General features: G+C 42.5%; 4 protein-coding genes across 11 annotated transcripts; 3 read left to right on the top strand and 1 right to left on the bottom strand.

The window, feature by feature from the left end:
* Window positions 1-263: 263 nt before the first annotated feature.
* On the top strand, window positions 264-11,632 carry hipk1b (homeodomain interacting protein kinase 1b). Of its 4 annotated transcripts, XM_058374192.1 has the most exons (18): window positions 264-398; window positions 564-689; window positions 2,246-2,913; window positions 3,081-3,454; window positions 3,648-3,771; window positions 3,857-3,976; window positions 4,075-4,161; window positions 4,270-4,454; window positions 4,556-4,706; window positions 5,523-5,709; window positions 6,306-6,424; window positions 6,644-6,784; window positions 8,342-8,502; window positions 8,665-8,805; window positions 9,101-9,229; window positions 9,374-9,579; window positions 9,705-9,823; window positions 9,954-11,632. In XM_058374192.1, the coding sequence occupies exons 2-18, from the start codon at window positions 680-682 to the stop codon at window positions 10,350-10,352; spliced, it is 3,321 nt and encodes a 1,106-aa protein (XP_058230175.1). In that variant the 5' UTR covers window positions 264-398; window positions 564-679; the 3' UTR covers window positions 10,353-11,632. The 4 variants fall into 4 exon arrangements, with proteins under 4 accessions (XP_058230175.1, XP_058230178.1, XP_058230177.1 ...); XM_058374195.1 differs by lacking the exon at window positions 6,644-6,784 and having other exon boundaries at window positions 8,345-8,502; XM_058374194.1 differs by lacking the exon at window positions 6,644-6,784.
* A 551-nt stretch (window positions 11,633-12,183) lies between these two features.
* On the top strand, window positions 12,184-15,358 carry b3galt6 (UDP-Gal:betaGal beta 1,3-galactosyltransferase polypeptide 6). Its single transcript, XM_058374196.1, has 2 exons — window positions 12,184-13,239; window positions 13,634-15,358. Exon 2 carries the CDS (start codon window positions 13,644-13,646, stop codon window positions 14,646-14,648), a length of 1,005 nt encoding a protein of 334 aa, XP_058230179.1. The 5' UTR covers window positions 12,184-13,239; window positions 13,634-13,643; the 3' UTR covers window positions 14,649-15,358.
* A 64-nt stretch (window positions 15,359-15,422) lies between these two features.
* Window positions 15,423-20,154, bottom strand: si:ch211-160o17.6 (protein FAM107B). Of its 4 annotated transcripts, XM_058374200.1 has the most exons (7): window positions 20,025-20,154; window positions 19,737-19,834; window positions 18,317-18,386; window positions 17,708-17,747; window positions 17,458-17,599; window positions 15,699-15,843; window positions 15,423-15,561 (listed from the first exon to the last, which is right to left on the bottom strand). In XM_058374200.1, exons 2-7 carry the CDS (start codon window positions 19,757-19,759, stop codon window positions 15,466-15,468), a joined length of 516 nt encoding a protein of 171 aa, XP_058230183.1. In that variant the 5' UTR covers window positions 19,760-19,834; window positions 20,025-20,154; the 3' UTR covers window positions 15,423-15,465. The 4 variants fall into 4 exon arrangements, with proteins under 4 accessions (XP_058230183.1, XP_058230186.1, XP_058230184.1 ...); XM_058374203.1 differs by lacking the exon at window positions 18,317-18,386 and having other exon boundaries at window positions 17,458-17,595; XM_058374201.1 differs by lacking the exons at window positions 18,317-18,386; window positions 20,025-20,154 and having other exon boundaries at window positions 17,458-17,595; window positions 19,737-19,947.
* An 84-nt stretch (window positions 20,155-20,238) lies between these two features.
* Window positions 20,239-23,355, top strand: tmem167b (transmembrane protein 167B). 2 transcript variants are annotated; one of them, XM_058374199.1, is made up of 3 exons: window positions 20,239-20,379; window positions 20,914-21,045; window positions 22,056-23,355. In XM_058374199.1, exons 1-3 carry the CDS (start codon window positions 20,370-20,372, stop codon window positions 22,136-22,138), a joined length of 225 nt encoding a protein of 74 aa, XP_058230182.1. In that variant the 5' UTR covers window positions 20,239-20,369; the 3' UTR covers window positions 22,139-23,355. The 2 variants fall into 2 exon arrangements, with proteins under 2 accessions (XP_058230182.1, XP_058230181.1); XM_058374198.1 differs by lacking the exon at window positions 22,056-23,355 and adding an exon at window positions 21,232-22,023.
* The last annotated feature ends 618 nt before the right edge of the window (window positions 23,356-23,973 follow it).

Genomic DNA, 23,973 nt, shown 5'->3' with positions numbered 1-23,973 from the left:
GGTGTGTGTAAGTCACTGTGTCATGCCACCTTTCGAAATTGGTTTTGTTTATTTCAGTATTCATATGCTGAAACATTATTTGCATGGTTTGTTTAGACTGTTCCGAGCTGTTTTCTCTCAGCTGAGTACACCGAGTCTGGTTAGTCAGATCACAGAAAGTACAGATTTCTTGGAGAAACAGTGACTCCGGTGAATGACGCTTTACAGGGAAATTTCCAATTATAGAGGTTGCGTGACATTCCGTCCTGGTTCTAGAAACAAGGCGCGTGGTTCACGGGAAGGGCGTCTGTGCGCATGCGCGGAGCGCAAGGGGGACGGCTGTGCTGTTTGCGCCTGCGCAGTTCTGCGTGCAGGAAGCCTGAGTCAAAGCAGCTGATAATCGGACTTGCGATGTTCGGGTGAGACACAACCTGCCTTGTTTTTAGTGGCTTTTAAGAACCCGTTTTAAAACTCTTTGGCGTCGAGGATTAAAAGTACAGGGCGTCGAATCGAGCCTCTTTGTGACTGCTGTGTTTGTTTGTTTGTGTATGACTGATGTGAGTTTGTTTTCGACTGGTGTCTAGGCTGCTGCTGTGGGCCGGCTCCATGTTGAAAGCTAGCTAGCGAGCTAACAATGAAGGCCTAATCCGCCGTCGGTGGGATTTAAACCTCTCTGCACTGGTCCGCATCAAGAGGACGAATGAACTCAGGTACGCAAGCCTTTAAGCTACACAATACATATTTTGTGCTTGGATATTTTCCACGTTGTTTACAGCTCCCTCAGCTGTTATATATGATGTTTTTTGGGAGCTTGCACTGCATCGTCGTCTGCCTGGGAGCTAATGTTGGTTTTGCAGGCTACATAACGAGCGTCTGGAGTCTCTCTGTGTCCTTATAGAAATGTATTATAAATGATGGCTTCTACATTGTGTTTAAAGCATTTATACGTAATATCGATTGGTTTAGGGATGAGTCAGTGTAATAGTGACGGCAGTGTGAGTTTGTTGCAGTGTTGTTGGTCGTGGTGGACGTGGATGGGGGCAGATAGTCCAGTTCTGTAGGATCGGGTGGAGTCGATGAGGAGCTACTGTAAACACTGATCCTAAAGTTACCCCGAATGCCATTAGGCATGTAATCTAGTCAATCATGGCTGAAATGGTCCAGAAGTATTGCTTGGGTTTCATCGTCATTATGTAAGCATCTATTTCCTTAGCTGTATTGCGCAGGATGTTGTGTCGAAGTGAAGTAGGGAAACTGTTTTGCAAACTAAGCCCCTTTAGCATATATAATAGATACAGTTGGGAAAATGTCTCCAGATGATAGACCATAAACAGTGCTGAAAACATTTCAATACACTAGTGTGTGTTTGTACACGGTCAGTTCTTTGTTTATTTAGTTAAAACCCTGTTCATTATTTTCATTACATTACTGCTTCCTGCTGATTTCTACTAAATAGCTGGATGTGTGTATATATATATATATATATATATATATATATATATATATATATATATATATATATATATTTTTTTTTTTTTTGCATCATTATGCAGACTAGGTGTTTGTGGGTAATCATTATCTCGAAGGAGCTTGATGTGCGTACCAAGGTTTTAGCTATGCATTGTGCAAATGCTGATTGGCAGATTACAGATGTGTATCGGGTGACACCAGGGGTTAGGAACAACATTCAAACCTAGGCAGAACTGGTGCATAAACAAAATGGGGTAATTTGAAGATTGTTTGGGGGGGGGGGGAGTATGAGATTGCATGTAATTACAGTTACAGCTGCAAAATCAGGTAACTGATTCATTTTAGGAGGTGAATCTGTGACGAAGGTCTGGTTGTGTGTGAAAAGTGAAAGGAATTGCGAGACACAGTACAGCACAGTGTTGACGCAAATGATCAAGTGCAGCTCAGGTTACCTTTTCTGGCCCTGGAATACTGACTATCTTGCACATTTTAATGTTTCCGCAGCGCTAAGTCACCTGATTTAACTAATCTGATCATTAACGGCTTTTCCTGTGAAGTTGGTGTGTGAGAGAAAGGGAAAAGACTGAACCCTGCAGGAAATTTAAGCACTGCTGGAAGTACAATAGTAACCTCTAAATTTATTGCGTCCCAATTTTTTCAGTTCATTCTTTCAGATAAAGTGAAACCTTTTCTCATTTCCCCCCCTTTCTGGTTTGGTACATGTGACACTGCCCTGGACATTACATATGAATGTAGATTTGGAGATGCATAAATAAACCTCAGCCTCCTCTTCCAGGCATGGCCTCGCAGCTGCAAGTCTTCTCCCCCCCATCCGTGTCTTCCAGTGCCTTCTGCCGGGTGAAGAAGATGAAGGTGGAGAGCTGCGCATGGGAAACAGAAGCCTACGGCTCCTACAGCTTCAACCCAGCTCCCGCGCTCCCCTTCAGCACCTCGGGCCTGGTCTTCCCGCCTGCCTCTCGTTGCCAGGTGGTGGTTCGAGCTGCTGACAGCACCGGCAGCCACGCTCAGGCCCATCGTGCATCCCACACCACCCAGGCCTCGGACCTCCACGCCAGCCGCGGGCAGAGGTATGGTGTGAAGCGGAAGAATGAGGAGACCGAAAGGTCGGCGGGAGCTGACAGTGGCAGCGGGAGCGTTCAGATCCTCGAGGAGCTGTCAGCGCCTGCCTTCTCTGCTCGCACTGCTGCTGTTGGCACCACGGCCCAGTCCATCGCCAACTCTGCACCAACCACCAAGAGCAGCAGCTCAAACTGTGAAGGAGACTACCAGCTGGTACAGCACGAGATCCTCTGCTCTGTGTCTAGCAGTTATGAAGTGCTGGAGTTCCTCGGGCGCGGCACATTCGGACAGGTGGCCAAGTGTTGGAAAAGGGGTACCAACGAAATTGTAGCGATCAAGATCCTCAAGAACCATCCCTCATATGCACGCCAAGGACAGATAGAGGTTAGAAATTTCATCAGATCATAAATTTGTCTGTTGCAGACTTGATAAAAATATAAAACTCATATTATTAAATGTTATGTTTTAGCTGCATTGATACTGTAGCTACTCCTGCTAATATATGTTAAGAGTTTTGGCAATCCGTTTTTTTCCGTCCTCCCGCCCCACAGGTGAGCATCCTGAACAGGCTGAGTGCTGAGAATGCAGACGAATACAACTTTGTGCGCTCTTATGAGTGCTTCCAACACAAAGGTCACACTTGCTTAGTATTCGAGATGCTGGAGCAGAACCTCTACGACTTCCTGAAGCACAGCAAGTTCAGCCCACTGCCTCTGCGTCACATCAGGCCCATCCTGCAGCAGGTGGCCACAGCGCTCATGAAGCTCAAGAGTCTGGGCCTGATCCACGCCGACCTCAAACCCGAGAACATCATGCTGGTGGACCCTGTCAGGCAGCCGTACAGGGTGAAGGTGATTGACTTTGGCTCGGCCAGCCACGTCTCCAAAGCTGTGTGCTCAACCTACCTGCAGTCCCGCTACTACAGGTGTGTCCACGTTTTTGCAAAAACGGTTGATGTTATAGCTTCCTCTTAATTAATCTTCATTAATAGGAAAAGCTATTCGGATTTGTTTTACATCTGTAATTTTTCGCTTTCTTGTATTTAAAATACAGCTAATAAACAGTATGACACAGAGAATATTAGATCTCATCCATGATGTTTTCCACCATGGTTTCAGAGCACCTGAGATCATCCTTGGCCTGCCTTTCTGTGAAGCCATTGACATGTGGTCACTGGGCTGCGTGATTGCTGAGCTTTTCCTCGGATGGCCGCTGTATCCTGGAGCGTCTGAGTATGACCAGGTAACAACTTTCTCTTTGGATCAGTGTAATATATTTTGTTGTTACGTAGAGTAATAAGAGGTAAATGGATTTGGTTTTCTTGCAGATCCGTTACATTTCTCAGACTCAGGGTTTGCCAGCAGAGTATCTTCTGAGTGCCGGGACAAAGACCAGTCGCTTTTTCCACAGAGCTCCTGACTCTAGCTACCCTCTGTGGAGGTTGAAGGTGGGCAGTTTTTTAAAATTTGTATAATGTTCACACCATTGACACTGAAAACAATCTGTATTTGCAAACCTAATGGCATTTTTTTTTTCCTTCCACAGACTCCAGCAGAGCACGAGGCAGAAATGGGAATTAAGTCCAAAGAAGCCCGAAAGTACATCTTTAATTGCCTGGATGACATGATGCAGGTAAAAATGAAAAGCACCACACAGACTACTTGATCCAAGTTTTTCCACAGAGCTCTCTGCTTAAAAATTCCTTTCCATGATCTTTGTCTGCTGTTGGTCCTGTTCCAGGTCAATTTGTCGTCTCACCTGGAGGGCACGGACATGCTGGCAGAGAAGGCCGACCGGCGGGAGTTCATCGACCTGTTGAAACGGATGCTGCGGCTCGACGCTGATAAAAGAATCACTCCCAGCAAGACCCTGGCACATCCTTTTGTCACTATGAGCCATCTGCTGGACTTTCCTCACAGCTCTCAGTAAGGGCCACACAGTGCAAGGGCTTATGGGAGAGACCATTCGAACAAAGATTTGAGTATGTGTATAATCTCATGGTCCTAAGCACTTTTCTTTGTTTTAGTGTGAAGTCGTGCTTTCAGAACATGGAGCTCTGTAAGAGGAGGAGCAGCAGTTATGACAATGGGAAAGCTCTTTTCGCTGCTAATACCGTTCCTGGTGCTGCAGGCAACCTGACTGTGACCTTCAGCAGTCAGCTCAACCAGAACAACCAGGTACGACTCACCTGCTGACCTTAGACCAAATGTGTGTGGTAGTTAAGTGTCAGTTTTTTTAAGCACTATTTTAAAGGGACTTCATCAGTTAATAAGAGAATTTTGTCGAATTCTTGAATCTGATTGGTCAGAAGGTAGTGATTACTTTTTCTAGCACAGCAGTTCTGACAGTATTCTGGTGTGCAAGGCAAATTAGAGGTTTTTATTAATGTATTATCTTTTCTGTAATTCAGCTGATTTACAGGAATGTTTTTGGCAGGTGCTCTAATAAACCAAGATTCTTTAAAGAGATGTTTAACATTCATGGAAGGCGTTTCCGTTTAGGTATAGGAGCAATGTGGAACAATGTGTTATGGCTGCTGTGTTGCTTGTTATATAACTGTTACATTGAATGGTCAGTTTCCTCTGCTTCATGTCAGGCTGCACAACACTACCCTGTTGCTGGTTTCAACCATTAACATGTTGTATTTTTTTTTGTTGTTCTTTTCTTGCAAGCTTGACATTGCGTCCTTGATTGCACAGAATGTCTCCTAAGTGTGTGTTCTTCCATGCATTCCTTTGTGTAGACCCAAGAACATGCTGAAGCAGAGCAGGTTCAGAAACAGTAGACCTGCTCTGAGGATTGCAAATACGGGCCTTAGTCTTGTATTTAATCATCTTGACAGTGTAGAGATTAGATAACAACTGATTGAGAAACCTGTACTCCCCAGGTGCAGTGTGAGTGCAAAGGCTTGTTCTCTTTATACTTTCGGTGGTAATAGACCTTCAAGACACTCACTGGAATGGTTTTGTGTGTGCGCGTGTGTGTGTTCTCAGGTTCCCTCAGCCGGAGGAGCGGTGCCTCTCCTCAATTACCAGCCAACTCTTTATCAACAGGCTACCATAAACATCCCAGGTCTGACCCAATCCAGCATCCCCCTTCAGAGCCGCCCACCTCAGCTGTGTGGCCAAAGCGAGCCGTTCCAGCAGACCCTCATCGTCTGCCCGCCCACTACCATACAGGGTAAAAACAATCATTATAATCCTCTCTGAATTACGTCGCATAGCGTACAGGAGAGTAAGTACACTGCATATACCATTACAGGCTTTGTCTTAATGCTGCAGAGCTTCCTTCCTCACTCCCATCAGTCAGAGCGCCACTAACTATTCATGGATATACCCAATGTACACAGAAGAATATAAAATATTTGCTTCATATTCCTCAGGAGGCATGTGTTTCCCCTCATCCTAGATGTTTAGTAGGCGTGTATTAGGGACTAGTGGGCAGGGATTGACAAAAAAAAATAAGCAAATTAGAGAAAATGCGCTTTAATAAAAATAATATCCAAATAATATAATCATGTAAAAGACACCTTACTATTTATGATTCACCTTATTGTCCTTTTAGCTAGGATTTCTGGCTTTGGTGTACATTTTTTCAACCTAGATATTAAGCCCACCTCTAGATGGACCAAATTTTGTACCGCTGCCTTTTTTCCTTTACAGCCAACGTGTATGCACATTAGTTTCAGCATTGGGAATTACTTTTAAAGCTCGTCAGTGGTTCTGATATTCGTGTGTGTGTGCGTGTTTAACTATTTTCTTCCTTCCCTTTTGAAGGTCTTTCATCTTCCAGTAAGAACTCCAGCTATCCAGTCAGGATGGAGAATGGTGTTCCTGTGGTCCAGCAGAGCCAGAACACACAGTCTCTCCAGATTCAGCCTGGCATGCTCACCCAGGTATGTGTGTGTGTGTGTGTCACTGTCTGCCTGCAAAATGACTGATCATTAATTTGTCTCTGATCTGAGGTGGCAGGGAGAGGAAGGAGGAGGCCCTGTACAATTTTTACAACATTCGACTGAAATCGCAGCCTTGTACTCTTGACGCAGAGTGAAATTTTTTTCCCCTAACCTTTCCCTTGCATTTTGCCTTATTTTTTGGCAAAACCTCATCCACAGGGCTCCTGTACGCCGCTGATGGTGGCCACGTTGCATCCGCAGGCGGCGGGCATGCCCATGGCCGCTCAGTACCCGCTGCCCTTGGCGCTGGGCTGCGGGGCAGGAAGGCCTTCCCTCCTGGAGCAGACAGCCACCGTGCTGGTAAAGAGAGACCCACGCAGGACTCCACCACTAACACGATCATCTTTCATCCTTACCACCCCTGTTCTTCTCCCATGCTATCGGAATCTCTCTGCTCTCGTCTTTCTTTCTGTCTTAGTTCTATGCTGCTATATAAAGGCAAAATGACCAAAATAAATTAACCGTTGTGACCAGATATGTCTGAACATTGAATAAATTTTATGAGCTCCAGTGTTCAAGTATTTTGCCTTTATAGGGTGGTACAGATCATTCTTTTTCCTTCTATTTCTCCACCTCTTTTCTGCCCTTCTTCCAGTCTCTCTCTCTCTCTCTCTCTCTCTCTCTCTCTCATTTTCAGCTTGTCTTCCATTTGTCCCTCTCCTAGATTCTCTTTCTCCCCCCTCCATTCTCTCTCAGTGCAGGTCTGCTCCAGGCATGGGACGCATGTGCTGACTCGCCCTTTTTTTTTTTGCTGCTTGCAGCTTCTTGTCATGGTGTTCCCCCTTCCCCCACCTCTTCTTGTCTTCTTTCAGGGGAGGAAGGTCACCTTGTCCAGCGCGCGCACACACACACCAAAAAGAAAAAAAACCCACTCACATTCTTCTTCATAGCCTTGTTGTTCCACAGGTCTTCTTTTGTCTCAAAGCCATGGCTCTTTTTTTTGTTTATGACCCGATTGCTTTCTATGCAAAGTGGCCTTTTTTTGTTGTTATTCATATTCTAATCTGTTTTTAACAGCTAGTGCTCCTCCAACAGGTCACTGGGCTTCGAGCGCCTGTTTTTTCGTTTGTTTACCCCTTCATCCTTCTTTCTTCATTAAACGCTTGTGAAAGGTCGTTGCACGTCGTGCTGGTCTTGGCTTCATAATGTGATGAAAGTAAGCCTGTGCTTTCGCAAAAAAAAAAAAAAAAAAAAAAGCTCTGGCCTGCTTTTCTTTCTTTTTCTTTTTTTTTGATAAAAGGAGCGCTGGACTTGATGCAGATCTGGATTGTTGAGTTTGGGCTGCGCTTTAATGTGTGTAGTCACGTGCAAGCTACCTGCATTCCATCCGCATGCTGGTGAAAGGATTGTATAACGTCATGCCATGTTCATACTGTTATTAATTATAAACTTCATGTACAGCTTTTTTTATGTAATGGTCTTCATATTCCCAGTAATTTGCTGAATTAAAGTACCCCTGATCTTGATTTCAAGCACTAATGTGGAGTAATAATCTGAAACAATGGGCTAGGAACATTTTAATACACTGCTCTCTGTGAATATTCATGCAGTGTTGCCAGGTGCACACTTTCTGCATCATATTTGAATGTTTGTTCTGCTACAACGTTTATAAATATACTCTACACAAACACACATGCTGTGTTTTGTTTGTGTGTGTGTATCGCTACACTTGTGTATTTTATTGTCTTATTAATAGCACTACTACGTTTTCCAGCCTATTGATCCACTTGTATAATTCTCCTTGACTTGACAACCTTACTCAGGGTTACTTTAAAAGATGACGTGTGTCTCACTCTGTGAAGCAATAGAACATGTAGATTGCTTACTAAATCCTAGAGCTTGTGTGTGTCCTCACAGCAGGCCTGGCAGACGGGCACGCAGCAGATCCTCCTGCCCTCTGCCTGGCAGCAGGTTCCAGGCATGGCCCTTCATGGAGCAGGCGCAGCATCAACCATCACAGACTCCCCGCTGGAGACCATCCTCTCAGATAACTCAGCCCAGCAGACTCCCACCTGGAGGTAGGAACAATATAGTCTGGAAAGATATTTAAAATATGAGAGAATATAATGTAACAGTGATAAGATGAAATAAAGAAACGTCCCCCAGCTCTTGACTAACTGAGAAGTCATTAAATCCTTATTTCATGGTCCTTGACTAATGGTTCAAATCGTACTTTCCAGGGCTTCTCATGGTACAGTTCTCCAGCAGAACCCTCACGTTCTAGACTCTGCTCAGTCCCTCGGCTGCGGAGTGTCCAGCGCTGCTCGACCCTCGCAGAGCAAGAGGAGCAGGGCTCGAGGTGGAGACAGCAGCACCACCAGGTACACTTTTAAACCACTGAATTATCTAAATGTTTAAAATGCATCTGCACACCTTTATACTCATTAGAAATAATATTTTATAAAGAGATGGTACTTTTATTTCCTTTGTTAAATTAAAACTTGGTGTTAATATATTAAATGCTAGGATGTTCTAGATGGCCACATTTAACTGCCTTTTGTGTGTGTTTGTGTAAAAATGATAACTAGCTTGGAAAAAGACTAATTATATATTAAGTCTTATAAATATTATTATAAATAAATTAATGTCGTCTCTTCCTCTTTGGTTTCACTGCAGCTGTCCTTCTTACCGCGCTGCCCTCTCCCAGCCAATCATCATCTCCGACACACCAAGCCCGGCTGTCAGCGTCATCACCATTCACAGCGACTCTGATGAGGAGGATGAGAGAAAGTTTCACCCTGCCAGGTGAGGCCACTTCCTGTCCATTTTTATGTAGAATGGTTTAAAAAATACTTATTAGAAGGTTGTTTTTGTTATATTGGGTGTGAATGCTGTGGTTGTTTTGAACTTTTCTAGTGCTAACTGAATGCTGCTTTTTCCTCTTAATAGCTGCGGACCCAGTCAGAGAGCCAATGTTATCAGCTGTGTGACCGTGCTGGACTCGGATTCCTCCACCGCGAGCCCTCTGACCCCGCTGCCCCGGAACGGCAAAGGGGGAGCTCAGCCCTTGCGTCTGGCAAAGTCTTTAGCGATTGTTGTTCCGTCAGTGAAAATGCAGCCAGTGGGAAGCTTAGCACCTACCAAAGCAGCTCCAGGTGAGTGTTAAGTACAGCCTGCTTTTCTGAGGCATGAATCCAAGACTGTTCTTTTCAGTCTCCTGTTTAAGGTACGGAGATGTCTGTAAGATTGAAGCAAATTTACCTTTGTGTGCCCTATAAAGGAGTCGCACAGAATTCCTACATCAAACCGAAGAGGGTGGCCACACGTCAGCCTTGCAGCTCAGGAGAGAGTGTTAATCTGCATGAGCCCAGCAGATCCCAACCACTCAACCTCAGCCAGGTGATGACCTGCTCTATAAATGTGTGTGTGGGTTAAGAGTGGCTTATAAAAAGTATGCTTGTTGAGAGGACATGATTAAAAAAAAGAAAGTCCACTCGAGACATTGTAGAATTTTTTACTGTTTCTACAGACCACAGTTTCGTCATCTCAAGACTCCACTAGCGGCTCGTCACTGCGGCGCCAGCAGACTTACCCACCCTCCTCCTCTCAGTACCGCCTCCAGGAGGCCGTGTCCTTTACCGGTGCTCCCGGCTTATACCCGTATCCCGGGTCTGCCCCTCGTGCCATGGAGCAGCTCCTCGTCCACGGCGCGTCCCCTTCCGTCCACGCTCCGGCCGGCCCCTACGCACCCGGTCTGATCCCCAAAGAGCCGGTGAGTGGCGTTGTCCACGGATTGCCTGCCCACTACCAGCAACATTTCCCTGACCACCCGTACGTGGGCCCAAACACCAGCACCACTAGAGGAAGCGGAACTTATAGCGGCTATCAGCTCAGCCCCGGTAGAGTTCCTCAGTATCCGTATATCTGAGGCTCACCGTGGAGAACCGAGTGAGGATTAGCAACCACCTCCTCAGACTTTCCCCTCGCCGTTGAAACTGCTGCAACCGTAACTGCTATTACCTATTTAATTGAACTATTTTAGAGATTTTTTTTTTTTTTTTTTTTTAAGGTTGATACTTAGAAATATTCTATTTTACCAGTCTCAGTTTGTATCCTTCTTAAAAAGTCCTGCTATGAGTTCGGGTTAAGTTTATTTTTTTAGCACAGAACAAAATGTGTTAAAAATTGACCTTCTTTAGCAATAGAGGAACACTATTAAAGATGCTGACTCAAAGTGAGGACAGGAGTCGGGTACAGCGTGCCTCCTGCTGTTCTTCGTCTACTACTAAAAGTTCCACACTAACCCTGTAACCCACTTTCTCCCCCTTTAGACTTGTTTTAATGTTTTGTGTTCTGTTTAGGCCCTCTTTTATATCATTTTAAGTTATGTTCCCACTGTTTGTGTTTTAATTTAGTGGAAGCTGTGTACTGAAATGACTGAAAAGAATTGGGAGGAAAAAAAAAAAAAAAAGATGGCGAGTGTGTACGGTGCCCATGTGGCTCCATTATTTAAATCAAGACTTAAGTGTTAGTTAATCCCAAGGCAAGGTAGAAATGTAGGACGTATGTTGTGCTGAACGTAAAACGATAGATTTCGAAAGATTTCCTGGTTTTGTCTTGAGTCGTTTTTATCTTGTTGAAGTCCATTAATGCCTCTTGAGTTTGGTGGGGGAGCTTTAGAACTGTGATCTTGTCAAAAGCCAATGAAAATGTGCTGACGATATTTCCTTCAGGAAAAACATGTTGATTCGTTTGCTGAATTGATGTGATGTCAAGACTCTGTTTGATGCTGGGAGGAGAATCTGTTTTGCAGAATAGAATGCCTGACACCAAAAAAACACGACCTGTGAAAGTCCAGGGCACAATGCTGGTGCGCTCTTGATCATGTTTTTAATGTCACCTGAAATGAACCACATCCTATGATGAGGCAGGTTGACTTTATTTGGTGACCAAGCACTGGCTCGATGTGCAGATCCTCTGCTCAGAAGAACACTGTCTGAACTTTATGGTCTTACTTGTTCTGCTCTCTGTAAGATGATGTGCCTTGACTTTTCTTTCTCTCCATGTTTTGGCAGTTGATATTTTGAAGTCAAGAGTACATTGTCGCATAGACTACATGAATACTGTGTGCATTTTTTTAATGTCCAATTACCAACATACGTCAGAACGCCTCCGCTGTGATACCATCAAATAAACAACACAATTCAATTCTGCTTGTCCTGTGTGATTTGAAACCAGTGTGAATAATTATTAATTCATTTATTCATCTTTAGTAAGCACGGGCTTCCAGAAACCAGGAGGGTAAAAATTACTATTATTTCACATTGAACATTTTAGTTATATATCAATTTGGAGCCACGTTTTGAACTCTTTCGATGCTTGTAGCTTTTACTGCAGTTTATATTCTTGATAAATCTAGACCATCTAGATTTTATAGCTTTAAAGTGGCTCCATGTGTCAAGGTGAGAGGGTTTTTTATTTTTTTATTTTTAATGAATTGTTACAGTGGTTATAAAACACAATCACCAGACATTATATTTATTATTGAATTTAAACCATTTGGAAAAAATTTTATTATAGTGTTTTCCCTGAGTTAAAAATCCAGGAGCTCTATATAATTAAATAATAATTATTATTTATTAATTATTACTATATTAAATATTATTATTTGTACACATTGAAAAATAAGCCAGTTTTTGTTTATATTTATAATAATTTTTGCTTTTATTTTATTTAACTGAATTTATTTTACAGTTAAATAATCTCTGGTTGCAGAAATATATAAAGTTTTGGTGGAACTCTTTAGTCTGCTTATAGTGCCGTACATTAGTCCATACTGTTTAGTATGTTAGTATGCTTTTATGTGCTTATAGTGCCGTATATTAGCCAATACTGTTTAGTATGTTAGTATGCGCCTATGTGCTTATAGTGCCGTATATTAGTCCATACTGTTTAGTATGTTAGTATGCGCCTATGTGCTTATAGTGCCGTACATTAGTCCATACTGTTTAGTATGTTAGTATGCTTTTATGTGCTTATAGTGCTGTATATTAGCCAATACTGTTTAGTATGTTAGTATGCGCCTATGTGCTTATAGTGCCGTATATTAGTCCATACTGTTTAGTATGTTAGTGTGCTTTTATGTGCTTATAGTGCCGTATATTAGTCCATACTGTTTAGTATGTTAGTATGCTTTTATGCGCGTGTGGAGGCGTATATTAGTCCATAATGTTAAGTATGTTAGTATGCTCGTATGTGCTTATAGTGCCGTATATTAGTCCATACTGTTTAGTACGGTTGTATAAATATGTTTTATTCCCGCATACTGTTTAGTACTTTAGTATGCTCTAGTGCAATTATAGGGCCGTATATTCCTCCACACTGCTTAGTTTGCTAGTATGCAGCATTACCTATATGGATTGGTACTGTGTTTTTACATACTATTTACTAAGATAGTGTGCTTCGGGTCACTCCACGCTTTCTGACGCCCGCTAGTTTCCTGCCTGCGTCATCAGCAACCTACAGCTAAGCAGCCTCCTGTCAGAGTGCCGCTGTGTGCTCTCAGTCTGAGGAGAAACACTGACGGCATGAACGATTTTCACGAAATATTGCTATGTCTCGCCTGGTAGCTATTTCGTGACAGCATTATTTATTAAGCTGGGCAGCGAGGGAAGAAGGCTGGCGGTATTAATGTCCTGTTTAGCCTTGCCAAGCTATGCTAGCTGTGTGACTTGGTAGATTGCTAGCCTCAAGCTAACAATGCACGAGAGAAAATCATAAAAGCGACAGAAAGCGGTGCAGCGCCCAAATCCCGGGTAAAGGCGAATTAACGCATTTGTGTTATATTATATTTCCACCTGCAAACGTGGACCTGTGGAAGTAATCTTTTTCTGTTAGTCTGCCTAATGACACTGCGCATCTCGACTCTAACTGTGTCTTAAATGTTGTTTCGCATCATCACTAACACCTTTCTATTTCACTGCGGTTTCCTGGACTGTGATGTTATCTTTCTTGGACACAGTATGAGATACGAGCGTCATTGACAGAAAGCTTGAATCCAAAGGCATCCTTTAGATACTTTACTAATTATGTGCTCCATATAATGTCTTGATCCAGGATCTTATTATTTGATTCCTTGTAACAAACAATGTCATAGACAGTGTGAGCTGTACACAATAAATTGCTGAGTTTTAATCTGCTTCCCTCCAGCTGGAACACCATGAATTTTGTCCGGCTCGTGTGCCGCCATAAGACTGGCCTGGTGCTGGGTGCCCTCTGTTTCTTCGCCACAGTCCTCATTTTCCTCGCCAAATGCACCTCAGAGACGTTGAAACCTCCCGACTCTCCTGGCTCTGCACCACGTGCCCAACCCCGACCCGAGCGCCCAGCTTCACCTTCTGACGCCAGGGAGATCTCGGCTTTCCTGGTGGTCCTCATCACCACGGGTCCAAAATACACAGAGCGGCGCAGCATCATCCGCAGCACCTGGCTTTCCAAAACTGACCCTGATGTGCTGGCTTTGTTCGCGATTGGCACTGAGGGCTTGCCATCCGAGGACATGCGGAATCTAGAGACGGAGCAGATGCGTCACGGAGACCTTCTCCTCCTCCCTGAACTCCGTGACTCCTACGAGAACCTGACACTGAAGCTGATTCATGCCTACTCGTGGCTCGATCAAAAACTGGACTTCAGGTTTGTCCTGAAGGCCGACGATGATACGTTCGCCCGTTTGGACCTGCTCAAGGAGGAGCTGAAGGGTAAGGAGCCCAGACGCCTTTACTGGGGCTTTTTCTCCGGCCGAGGCCGCGTCAAAACGGCCGGGAAGTGGAAAGAGAGCGCTTGGGAGTTATGTGATTATTACATACCGTACGCTTTAGGCGGTGGCTACGTGCTTTCGACAGATTTAGTGCGCTATGTGCACTTGAACTCTGCTTACCTGAAGACGTGGCAGAGCGAGGACGTCTCTCTGGGCGCCTGGCTCGCACCTGTCGATGTGAAGCGGATGCATGACCCGCGCTTCGATACCGAGTACAAATCGAGGGGGTGCAGCAATAAGTATCTGGTCACACACAAGCAGAGTCTGGAGGACATGCTCGAGAAGCACCAGACGCTGCAGAGAGACGGACGTCTGTGCAAAGAGGAGGTAAAGCTGCGCCTGTCGTATATTTATGACTGGAACGTTCCGCCATCGCAGTGCTGCCAGCGGAAAGACGGTATCCCCTGACTTCCCTGAGGATGTCACACACATTCATTGTTATATTTTGTGGTCCGTGCTTGACCAGCCAGCAGCTTACTTGGACTTACTTCACACGATTAGACTCTAACAATCCTCTTCTGTATGTTTGAAGAGTTCCTTTTAAATCCAGGCGTGAATATGTCAGAGCTAGAAGCTGAATGGATTTGCAGATTATGGGCAACATTAAATGGACAAAAAGCATTGTGGATCATAGTTACAACTTGGGAGACATTTATTTAATATGACTTATTATTTATTTGGATTGTGCCAATGCAATGAGCAAAGCTTAACTGGAACAAAACATTGCTCAGAAGCAGAAAAATCACAACAGAAATGGATTTGTATGTTTGCATATTTCAACTGTTGTATAATTTCATTTCCTCCTGCATCTCTTCTCCTAATTTTATGATTATTATTATTATTATTATTATTATTTTACACTAACAGACAACAGTGCTCACTTCACACTCGTTGTATTTCAGCTAGCTTTTAAAAATACTGCAGCAGGCAGTATTGTGTACATGAAATGTTTTCATTTGCCTGTTTTTATTTCAATTTGGAAATACCATCAGCTGTATTAATAAGACTCTGAACTCTGTTACTACTGAGCCACAGATTATACCTCCATCGTGTTATCCTATCAAACGTTCTTGCCGCGCAGTGCATCTCTGATCATGTTATTTTATGATAATAAAATGCTAATGAAATTCCACCTCCTGCTGATCTGAACTGCTAATAAATATGAAGGTTTTCTTTAATTGAAACTCTGATGTACGTAAATGAAGTCCAGAGGATGGGGGTCCGGTTAAGACACACGGACACGTCTCAGGTTGTCCTTCACACGCACAAACTCGGGTACGTTCTGCAGGTCTTCTTGTCGCTTCTTTTCCTCCAGTTCATACTGAAGAAAGAGCAGAATCACAGGTCAGTCCATTGTCCAATAATAAAGACGTTGAACCTTCTGGTTCTCCATTAGTCATATACCAGGTCATTATCTAGTGCATAAATATTGATTATCTAAGCTCCCAGTCTTCGTACCGCGAGTAATCTCTGCCTTCTCTTGCTCAGTTCTTGCTCCAGATCAGTGAGTGGTCTCAGAGCCTGTTCTCTCTCCCTCTGCTGCTCCAGCCTCCTCTGCTCCATTACCCTCTGCAGCTCACACTTCTCAGCAGGCAGCAGCCCCCTGCACACTCAGCACATGGATACAGACAACGTGTTCATCAAACCTTCTGAAAGACGGGTTTTCATTTCTCTCTACTGGTTGCTATTTCATAATGTGAAAGCATTCTCATCTTTGACCGATGGCTATAATGTAATATACATTCTAAGTACAATGCAATGAATCCATGTTTATAGAATTTAGCCACACACACTGCTGTCTAAACTATAGACAATACACAAAGCCACTGCCTACTAAATGAAGTCAAATATTACACAAAACAAAAACTAATATCCTTTTATAAAAGAAGTAACTCAATGACATTGATTCATATTATTTATTATATTCATGGATATCATTCTTACAGTTGATCACTTGCTCTCAATTTCTTCTGTGGATGATGCGGCAGTACTTTGCAATTTACTTCAAAAAAAAAAAAACGCTTTCAAAATGTTATTGCTATTGAAATGTACTACACCGATCAGACATAATATTATGACCACATGCCCAATATTGTGTTGGTCCCCCTTTTGCTGTCAAAACACAACAAACTGTGATGCACTGTGTATTCTGACCCCTTTCTATCAGAACCAGCATTAACTACTTCAGCAATTTGAGCAATAGTAGCTCGTCTGTTGGATCGGATCATGCGGGCCAGCCTTCGCTCACCACGTGCATCAGTGAGCCTTGGCCGTCCATGACCCTGTCGCCGGTTCACCACTGTTCCTTCCTTGGACCACTTTTGATAGATACTGACCACTGCAGACTGGGAACACCCCACAAGAGCTGCAGTTTTGGAGATGCTCTGATCCAGTCGTCTAGCCATCACAATTTGGCCCTTGTTAAACTCGCTTATATCCTTACACTTGTCCATTTTTCCTGCTTCTAACACATCAACTTTGAGGACAAAATGTTCACTTGCTGCCTAATATATCCCACCCACTAACAGGTGCCATGATGAGGAGATCATCAGTGTTATTCACTTCACCAGTCAGTGCTCAAAATGTCATGCATGATTGGTGTATATGTTTATGTTTTAGCTACAGACCAGCTGTATAGTTTAATATAGCCAGCTTTGACCATTCAGTATTTCTTTAGCAGTCAATAGGAAGCTTCCTGATTTGCTCTCCCTCAGGGCTGTGCGAATGCTGTAGGCTTATTTATACACATTTAAATCAGCTCAGACAGCCTATTTTCTTCAGCCCAGATCAGAAGTCATGTCCTGGTTAAGAGGCCATCCCTGATCCCTCTGATCATCTCTGAGGACAAGTAACTCAGCATATGTTCTAAGGTCTTAGGCAGGTAAAAAAAAAACACCGGTTCAGACCTGTGTACTTAAGCTACCATTAAAAAATCTTTTAGATGTAGTCTAGTTATTAGAAGAGCTAGAAGAATAATATATTAATGAACGTCTAATTTGAGTAAATTAACTGTACCACTTTGTGTCACGGTTAGAATATTACAAAATATTACTGTATACACTGCCTTTAGATGTATATGATGGAGTGTGTATATAAACATGTACACACATTAAGCCCAGCTTAATGCAGACTTCCAAGGTTGTTGAGACCCAAAACTGACACTTTTATAATGTTATATATATCTTCATTTTAGTGGATGATAAAACTATTAGCTCACCATCTGTGGCTGACTCGAAGTTCTCGGTGCAGCACCCGGTGGCTCGGCGACTCTAACACAGGGTTCGAAGGTTTCTTGGGCTGAATCAGATGATCATGATTTTCCATCTGCTGCTGTGCTACTGCTTCAGACCTGGAGCTTTCTAACATAAAGTTCAAATATACTTTTTATTCATCTATATCTTTTTTTTCTTTTTCTTTTTAAAGTTGTCAGTGGGTTTATAGATAGAATTGAAAGCTGACCAAAATACCTGTGTGACACGTTCTCTCCACACTTCCTGGTGTGACCATCTTGGAGGGCAGAGAAAGCAAAGCAGAAAAATCCAAAATCAATTCAAAGTGAAGCATTTCCAAATTAGGAAGTTGTGTATCAAGTTTGTGTTTTAAGTTTGAATGTAAAGCTTGGCTAAAGTATATAAGGAAGCTTTAATAGTGCTCCAACATTATAATATATACGCCTGGGATTAGACAAAATAATCCAAATGTAATACAATGCAGTACAAACATGAATCAGTAAGATATTTCAGTGATACACAGATATGATGCTGAATATATGGGGCTTATTTCCTGATTTAAACCTGAAAATAAACCCAGATAAAGGAAAATACTATGTAGGATATTCACTTTTCTGTTCTAGGTCGAGGTCCCTTTTTAAAATTAAACACATTTGTGATACTGACAGTGTGAACAGAGACAAGAAATTCAACAACATGACTAGTCTTGTATTATTCAATTCATTCAACTACATCACTGATGCAAGAATGTTAACAATACCAAATGTCTATGAGGCCAAACATATTCATCTTCTAACCACCCGATTTAATTCCACTGCATCAGCATGGATCATAAAACAGGCTTACCTGCGGTACGTAGTAAAGCAGCATACTCTTTTTCAGTAAGGAGCTAGTTACTTTGAAGCGCATGGAAACACTAGTACAAAACATACACACACACACACACAAGCCTGCTGAAAATCCGTCTGAGGGTTTGAGTCAAAATTGTACTCAGCAGACTCACGTAATGGCATTAGCCATCTAATCACACCTCTGGCAGAACATGAAATGGGTCTTGATCAGATTTAAGACAGAACAGATGGTAGACTGCAGGTGGACTGCCATTTTAGACACTTGAAATCAAATGTATGCATTTATAGATAGATTGGCAGATTGATGATTTCAGACAGTATTCATATTAGCAATTATTCTTTTATATATATTATAACTACTGATTTTATGGTGTATACATTTTCCTGAATTTCAGGTACGATTCGACCTAAATAAAAAATATGTTTAATAAACAATTTCTTATTATCATTATTATTATTTATTTGTTTTTAATTTTATTTAATTTAATTTTTTTTTCTTTTTATAGTGCTCTCTGTGATGCACATAATGCAGGGACATTGGATTTTTCTCTCACATAGAGAGGGTGTAGAAACAGCTCAGACTAAGACAGACGCACCTGGGCAAACTGCCACACACACTGAAACAGCGGGTTGCAAAAACAAGCAGACGACAGCTGACTCCACCGTATGTGATCTTCTTTGTGCCAGGAAAGCTGTCTCTGGTCTTGCCAGGGTCCTTAAAGCATGATTAAGCATGAAGGGAACACAATGCTTCATGTTTTGTTGGGTATCAGGTGCATGCTGCATTGATTTTAATGCTGTAAAACCACTGATTGCTGTACTGGTGGTCCGATGGCCGTTAATGTAGTGATAAACAAATATATGGAGCGATTATACAGATAAATACACTCTCTGGCCACTTTAATAGGAACACATTCATGTAGTCATCTAATCAAATCATCATGAGGCAGCAAATGCAGAAAATCTTACAGCTAAAGTCCAAGAGTTCAAACATCAAAACAACGTGAGACCTGAATATTGGAACAAAAAGACCAGGTGTATTCTGAGATGCTTTTCAGCTCACAGCAGGTTGTAAAGCCTTCCTCCAGCTCGAACATTCAGGCCATTCCTTCCTATCATGGCATTTCCTCTTGCAGGAGAACCACTGCACACTTAATGTTCTTTCTTTTGTTGCTGTTGTTTGTTTTGTACCATTCTGTGTAAGATATAGAGCCTGTCGTGTGTGAAAACCCAAAGGAGATCAGCCCTTTCTGAATTATTCAAGCAGCCTGAAGCCTGAATTATTTTACCAGCCTGTCTGGGACCAGCAACCATGCCATAATCAAAGTCCCTGTGAACATATTTTCCACCTATTCTGATGCTTGACATGAACATTATCTGAAGTTTTGTTGTTGTTGTTGTTGTTGTTGTTTTACCAAAAGCCATGAAGCCGGAGCATGTGTTGTCAGGCTTTATGTGTCTCAGAGGAAGCATCTGGAAGCAAATATCAGGAAAAACAGCAGTGTCTTATCACCTGAAAGACATTTTACATGGAATCTTAAAGAAAGCCAGGCATTTAGCTTTATAAGATTAAAAGTTGAGCTATTTATTGTTTTAGGAAACATTCAGGCTATCAGTAGGAGGCGCTAATTCAGCAACCTGTTGTTGATCAACCTCCATCAAACTAAAACAAGAAGAAGTAGATGTCCCTACTAGAGCCGTACCGAAAACACGATTTGTACTGCGCATGTGCAGAAATGCGCGTACTTCTTGTCTGAAGTATGACGACGTTCCCAGTATTTATAATACTGTTGTTATAATACTACTCATAATAAAATGCTACAGTGGCAGCAATTGCCACGCATGCGCAGAAACAAACTGCGTCCGAGTAGTGACGGTAGAAACGAGTAGACGAGATTTTCCCACAATTCCGTTCTTCCCGGAAGTGTCAGCCTCGCTCTTGTTGGTGATTTGTAATGGGAGCTTATTATGGGTGCGAAATAGAAACCAGTTAGCTGTCTGTTGCATGTCGTTTAACTTTCTTTTTCCCAGAACAAAACGCTGCCACCATGACAAACGGTAAGCCCGCCTAACACGACACCATCGATTGATCGGCTGTCGCTATGGAGATGCGGCCATCACGTACAGGCTAGCTACCAAACTAATGCTAATGTTAGCATGTTAGCTAGCTCGTCTGTGGACGTGGCTGGACCTAGAGCCTCGGTTACACAGCGTTCACACTCACTACCGGTTTAATTCGGATAATAAGTAATAAAGCGGGTGTTTGGTCGGCTTTTGGCAGATTGTTGCTCGTGTTGTGACGAGGTGGCGATGTGAGCAAACACGTCACCAGGGCAGAACTGTAAACAAAGCTAACCAGGCTAATTAATGTTTACCAGGCTAATTATCGATATAAATAAACTTAACCGGAAACAAATAACGCCGTTAATTTATAAGATAATCGGTTTCCCTTTTTGTCATAATATTCCCAAAACAAACCGATACCCATCTCAGCTGTTTAGTAATAATTATGTCAGCTGTCATTATTATTATTATTGTTGTTGTTGATGTCATATAATTGAACAAGTATGCTTTATCTCTCCTTACTCTCAGTGTACTCCTTTGACGGCATCCTTGTATTTGGACTTCTCTTCATTTGTACTTGTGCCTATCTGAAGAAGGTTCCTCGCCTCAACAGCTGGCTCTTATCTGAGAAGAAAGGCGTGTGGGGCGTCTTCTATAAAGGTGAGCGTGTCTTTTTGTACTGTTCTGATAAGGGAAGAGATGACGGTATTTTGTGAGCGAAGGTAGAGAAGAGATTCATACCAGAGTGGAATGCTTTAATAGTAATCTAAATGGACTGCATTGAAAAGCAGCAGCAATTATCAGCTTAAGAAGTATTTAACCCAGCTCTTGTGTCGAATCTTCCAGAATCAGTCCATAAAGACATGGATGAGCGAGATTGGTGTGGAGGAACTTCACAGAGTCCTGACCTCAACCTGATAGAACACCTTTGGGATGAATTAGAGCGGAGACTGCGAGCCAGACCTTCCCGACCAACATCAATGCCTGACCTCACAAATGCGCTTCTAGAGGAACGGTCAAAAATTCCCATTAACATACTCTTAGACCTTGTGGAAAGTCTTCCCAGAAGAGTTGAAGCTGTTACAGCTGCAAAGAGTGGGTCAACTCCATATTACATTCATGTGCATGTAGAGGCTGACGTCCCAGTTTTGGCCTGGCTCACAGTCTCCGTTCTAATTCATCACAAAGGTGTTCTATCAGGTTTATGGACCTTGCTTTGTGCACTGGTGTGCAGTCATGTTGGAACAGGAAGGGGTCATCCCCAAACTGTTCCCACAAAGTTTCGAGCATGAACTTGTCCAAAATGTCTTGGTATGCTGAAGAGTTCCTTTCACTGGAACTAAGGGGCCGAACCCAACACCTGAATTCAATAATTCGGAGGAGTGTCCCAAAACTTTTGACAATATAGTGTACCTTTCATTCTGTATTCATTTCCACTTTCAGGTGTGTGTTGCTGAAATGCCATCATTTAGTCCTGTTCTGAACTTTTAGTAGACAAGCTTTTCAGAGCCATAACATGTTAATATGACTTTTAAAAACTTTAGTTAAATTTACAGCAAGATATTTTCAGGCTTTTTTGTCGTGTCCTTGGAATGCACCTCTTATGTTTTTCTTCTGATCATATTCAATTCTGTGCATATTAACCTGATTGTTATTTCCGTTCCTCACAGCGGCGGTAATCGGGACCCGGCTTCACATTGCCGTGGCACTCTCCTGTTTGTGTATGGCCTTCTATCTGATCTTCTTGAAATGACACTGATGGAGCCGCCTCATGGACACTGTTTGGACGTTGAGGCCTGGAGTGCCATTTGGAAACGCCGGACAGGCGAATCCAACCATCAGGACACACACAGACTGCTCCACATTCCTACTTTCTACCTGTTTCTCTAAGTTGTAACCATCTTGTTCCTTTATTTCCCCCCTCATATGATAATTTGTCTTTGGCTCGATCTGGAGGGAGATGAGTCTGAATCAGAGTAAGGGAAGAAATAAGATTAAGGATATGAGTATTTAGCTTTCACTTGGTGGTTTAAGGTTATTGTCATGGTTAAACATGGAATGGTGTAAAAATGTAAGAAAAAAAAAGTTCAAGACACTATGTTTTTGAATTATTTGCAAATCGATTCATTTTTGTTGAGGCAAAATGCTCATTATGGCTGTAGCTCTTGGCTGCACGCTTTATTAAATCTTCTATTTGGTCATAAATGTAGCCTAATGTTTCTTATCAGCGGCTGTACGTTCAGCATGATGACATGATGTGCCAGTCCTCCTCCTCTTCCTCCTCCTCCATTTTGCTTTTTGTTACACACTTAAACTTAAGCACACTTAATCCGAGGCTTTGGTTATCCAGTCGGTTAGTATAAATCAGACATTAAGGAGAAGATAAAGAGCGTACACTTGGACCACTTTTTAGCCTTTGGACTTTATTAGATATTTTACATTAATATGCGGTTCCTCTCATGCCTGTTAATGCCACGGTTTCACCTCCGATCATCTTCATGTTGATTCTTTTCTGTGGTGCGAACATCATATAGGTATTCTACAGTACAGCAATGTGAAGGTTGGTATGTGTAAATATACTGTATGAGATAATAGAGTAAATAGTATAAATATTAAAACAATTAAAAAAAAAATCTATCTTACAACCTGGATGGGGTTTTCTTTTCTAAAGCAATAAGGAATAATAAGCAATCTGTTGTCTTGTTTTAGTCGACCACCAATACCCGCTCACGATTGACTTACTGCACGTGCCAAAGTTTCGTAGTTTTAATATTTTCGTGCAGATTCGAGCCTCGCTGCCTGTTATCGTCAGCTAAAGAAATCAATTTGTATACATGGGTACATCTGCCCAGGTTCACTGCCGTCTTTATGGAGCGTTCATGCTGGTTGTCAAGCAGAAGGTTTTTTGGTTGTTCTTTTTTTTTTTTTTTTGTATTTAAATTGAATTAAATAAAGAGTGTAAGCCCTGGACCTGTTTGCACAATGCATTGTTCTATACCACAGAATTCTCCGTTCTGATTGGTCAGAAGGCTTGATTCATTTTGCATGATTGTGGGCTGTAGGCCAACTTGTGAGGGACCACAGGTTTATCTTTTAGTAGTAATGATTAATTCACTGGGACTAATGAAATATAAAAAAAAAATTTCTAAGCTTGTGAGGCTTAGAACAAGCTTGGATGATCGGGTGTGTGTGCTTTGCTTACCAGTGGAACACATGTCACCAGGATGCACTATGAGAAGAAGGCAGGCCGGCAGGGGCAGTGTCATGCTTTGGGCAATGTTCTGCTGGTAAACCTTGGGTCCTGCCATCCATGTGGATGTTTCTTTGACACGTACTACCTACCTAAGCATTGTTGCATTCCATGCACACCCTTTCATGGAAACAGCATTCCCTGATGGCTGTGGCCTCTTTCAGCAGGATAATGCGCAGTGCCACAAAGCAAAAATGGATCAGGAATGGTTTGATGACCACAACAACGAGTTTGAGGTGTTGACTTGGCCTCCAAATTCCCAAGATCTCAATCCAATCGAGCATCTGTGGGATGTGCTGGACAAACAAGTCCGATCCATGGAGGCCCCACCTCGCAAC

This window comes from Hemibagrus wyckioides, linkage group LG21 (assembly GCF_019097595.1).
Source record: "Hemibagrus wyckioides isolate EC202008001 linkage group LG21, SWU_Hwy_1.0, whole genome shotgun sequence".
NCBI lineage: Eukaryota > Metazoa > Chordata > Actinopteri > Siluriformes > Bagridae > Hemibagrus > Hemibagrus wyckioides.
Note: the sequence above shows the minus strand (reverse complement) of the source record. Positions and strands in the feature narration are given on the sequence as shown.

What these genes read in the sequence shown, in the direction of transcription:
- si:ch211-160o17.6 (XM_058374200.1), bottom strand. Translation starts at nt 19,759, where the DNA reads ATGCTCCGGCTTCATGGCTTTTG. An exon ending in CTCCGGCTTCATGGCTTTTG is followed by an intron (nt 18,387 to 19,736) that starts GTAAAACAACAA and finishes GTTTTGTACTAG; the next exon opens with TGTTTCCATGCGCTTCAAAG. An exon ending in TGCTTTACTACGTACCGCAG is followed by an intron (nt 17,748 to 18,316) that starts GTAAGCCTGTTT and finishes CTGCCCTCCAAG; the next exon opens with ATGGTCACACCAGGAAGTGT.
- b3galt6 (XM_058374196.1), top strand. Translation starts at nt 13,644, where the DNA reads ATGAATTTTGTCCGGCTCGTGTGCCGCCATAAGACTGGCCTGGTGCTG.
- hipk1b (XM_058374192.1), top strand. An exon ending in CAGCAGACTCCCACCTGGAG is followed by an intron (nt 8,503 to 8,664) that starts GTAGGAACAATA and finishes CGTACTTTCCAG; the next exon opens with GGCTTCTCATGGTACAGTTC. An exon ending in ACCTACCAAAGCAGCTCCAG is followed by an intron (nt 9,580 to 9,704) that starts GTGAGTGTTAAG and finishes TGCCCTATAAAG; the next exon opens with GAGTCGCACAGAATTCCTAC.
- tmem167b (XM_058374198.1), top strand. An exon ending in GTGGGGCGTCTTCTATAAAG is followed by an intron (nt 21,046 to 21,231) that starts GTGAGCGTGTCT and finishes CGAATCTTCCAG; the next exon opens with AATCAGTCCATAAAGACATG.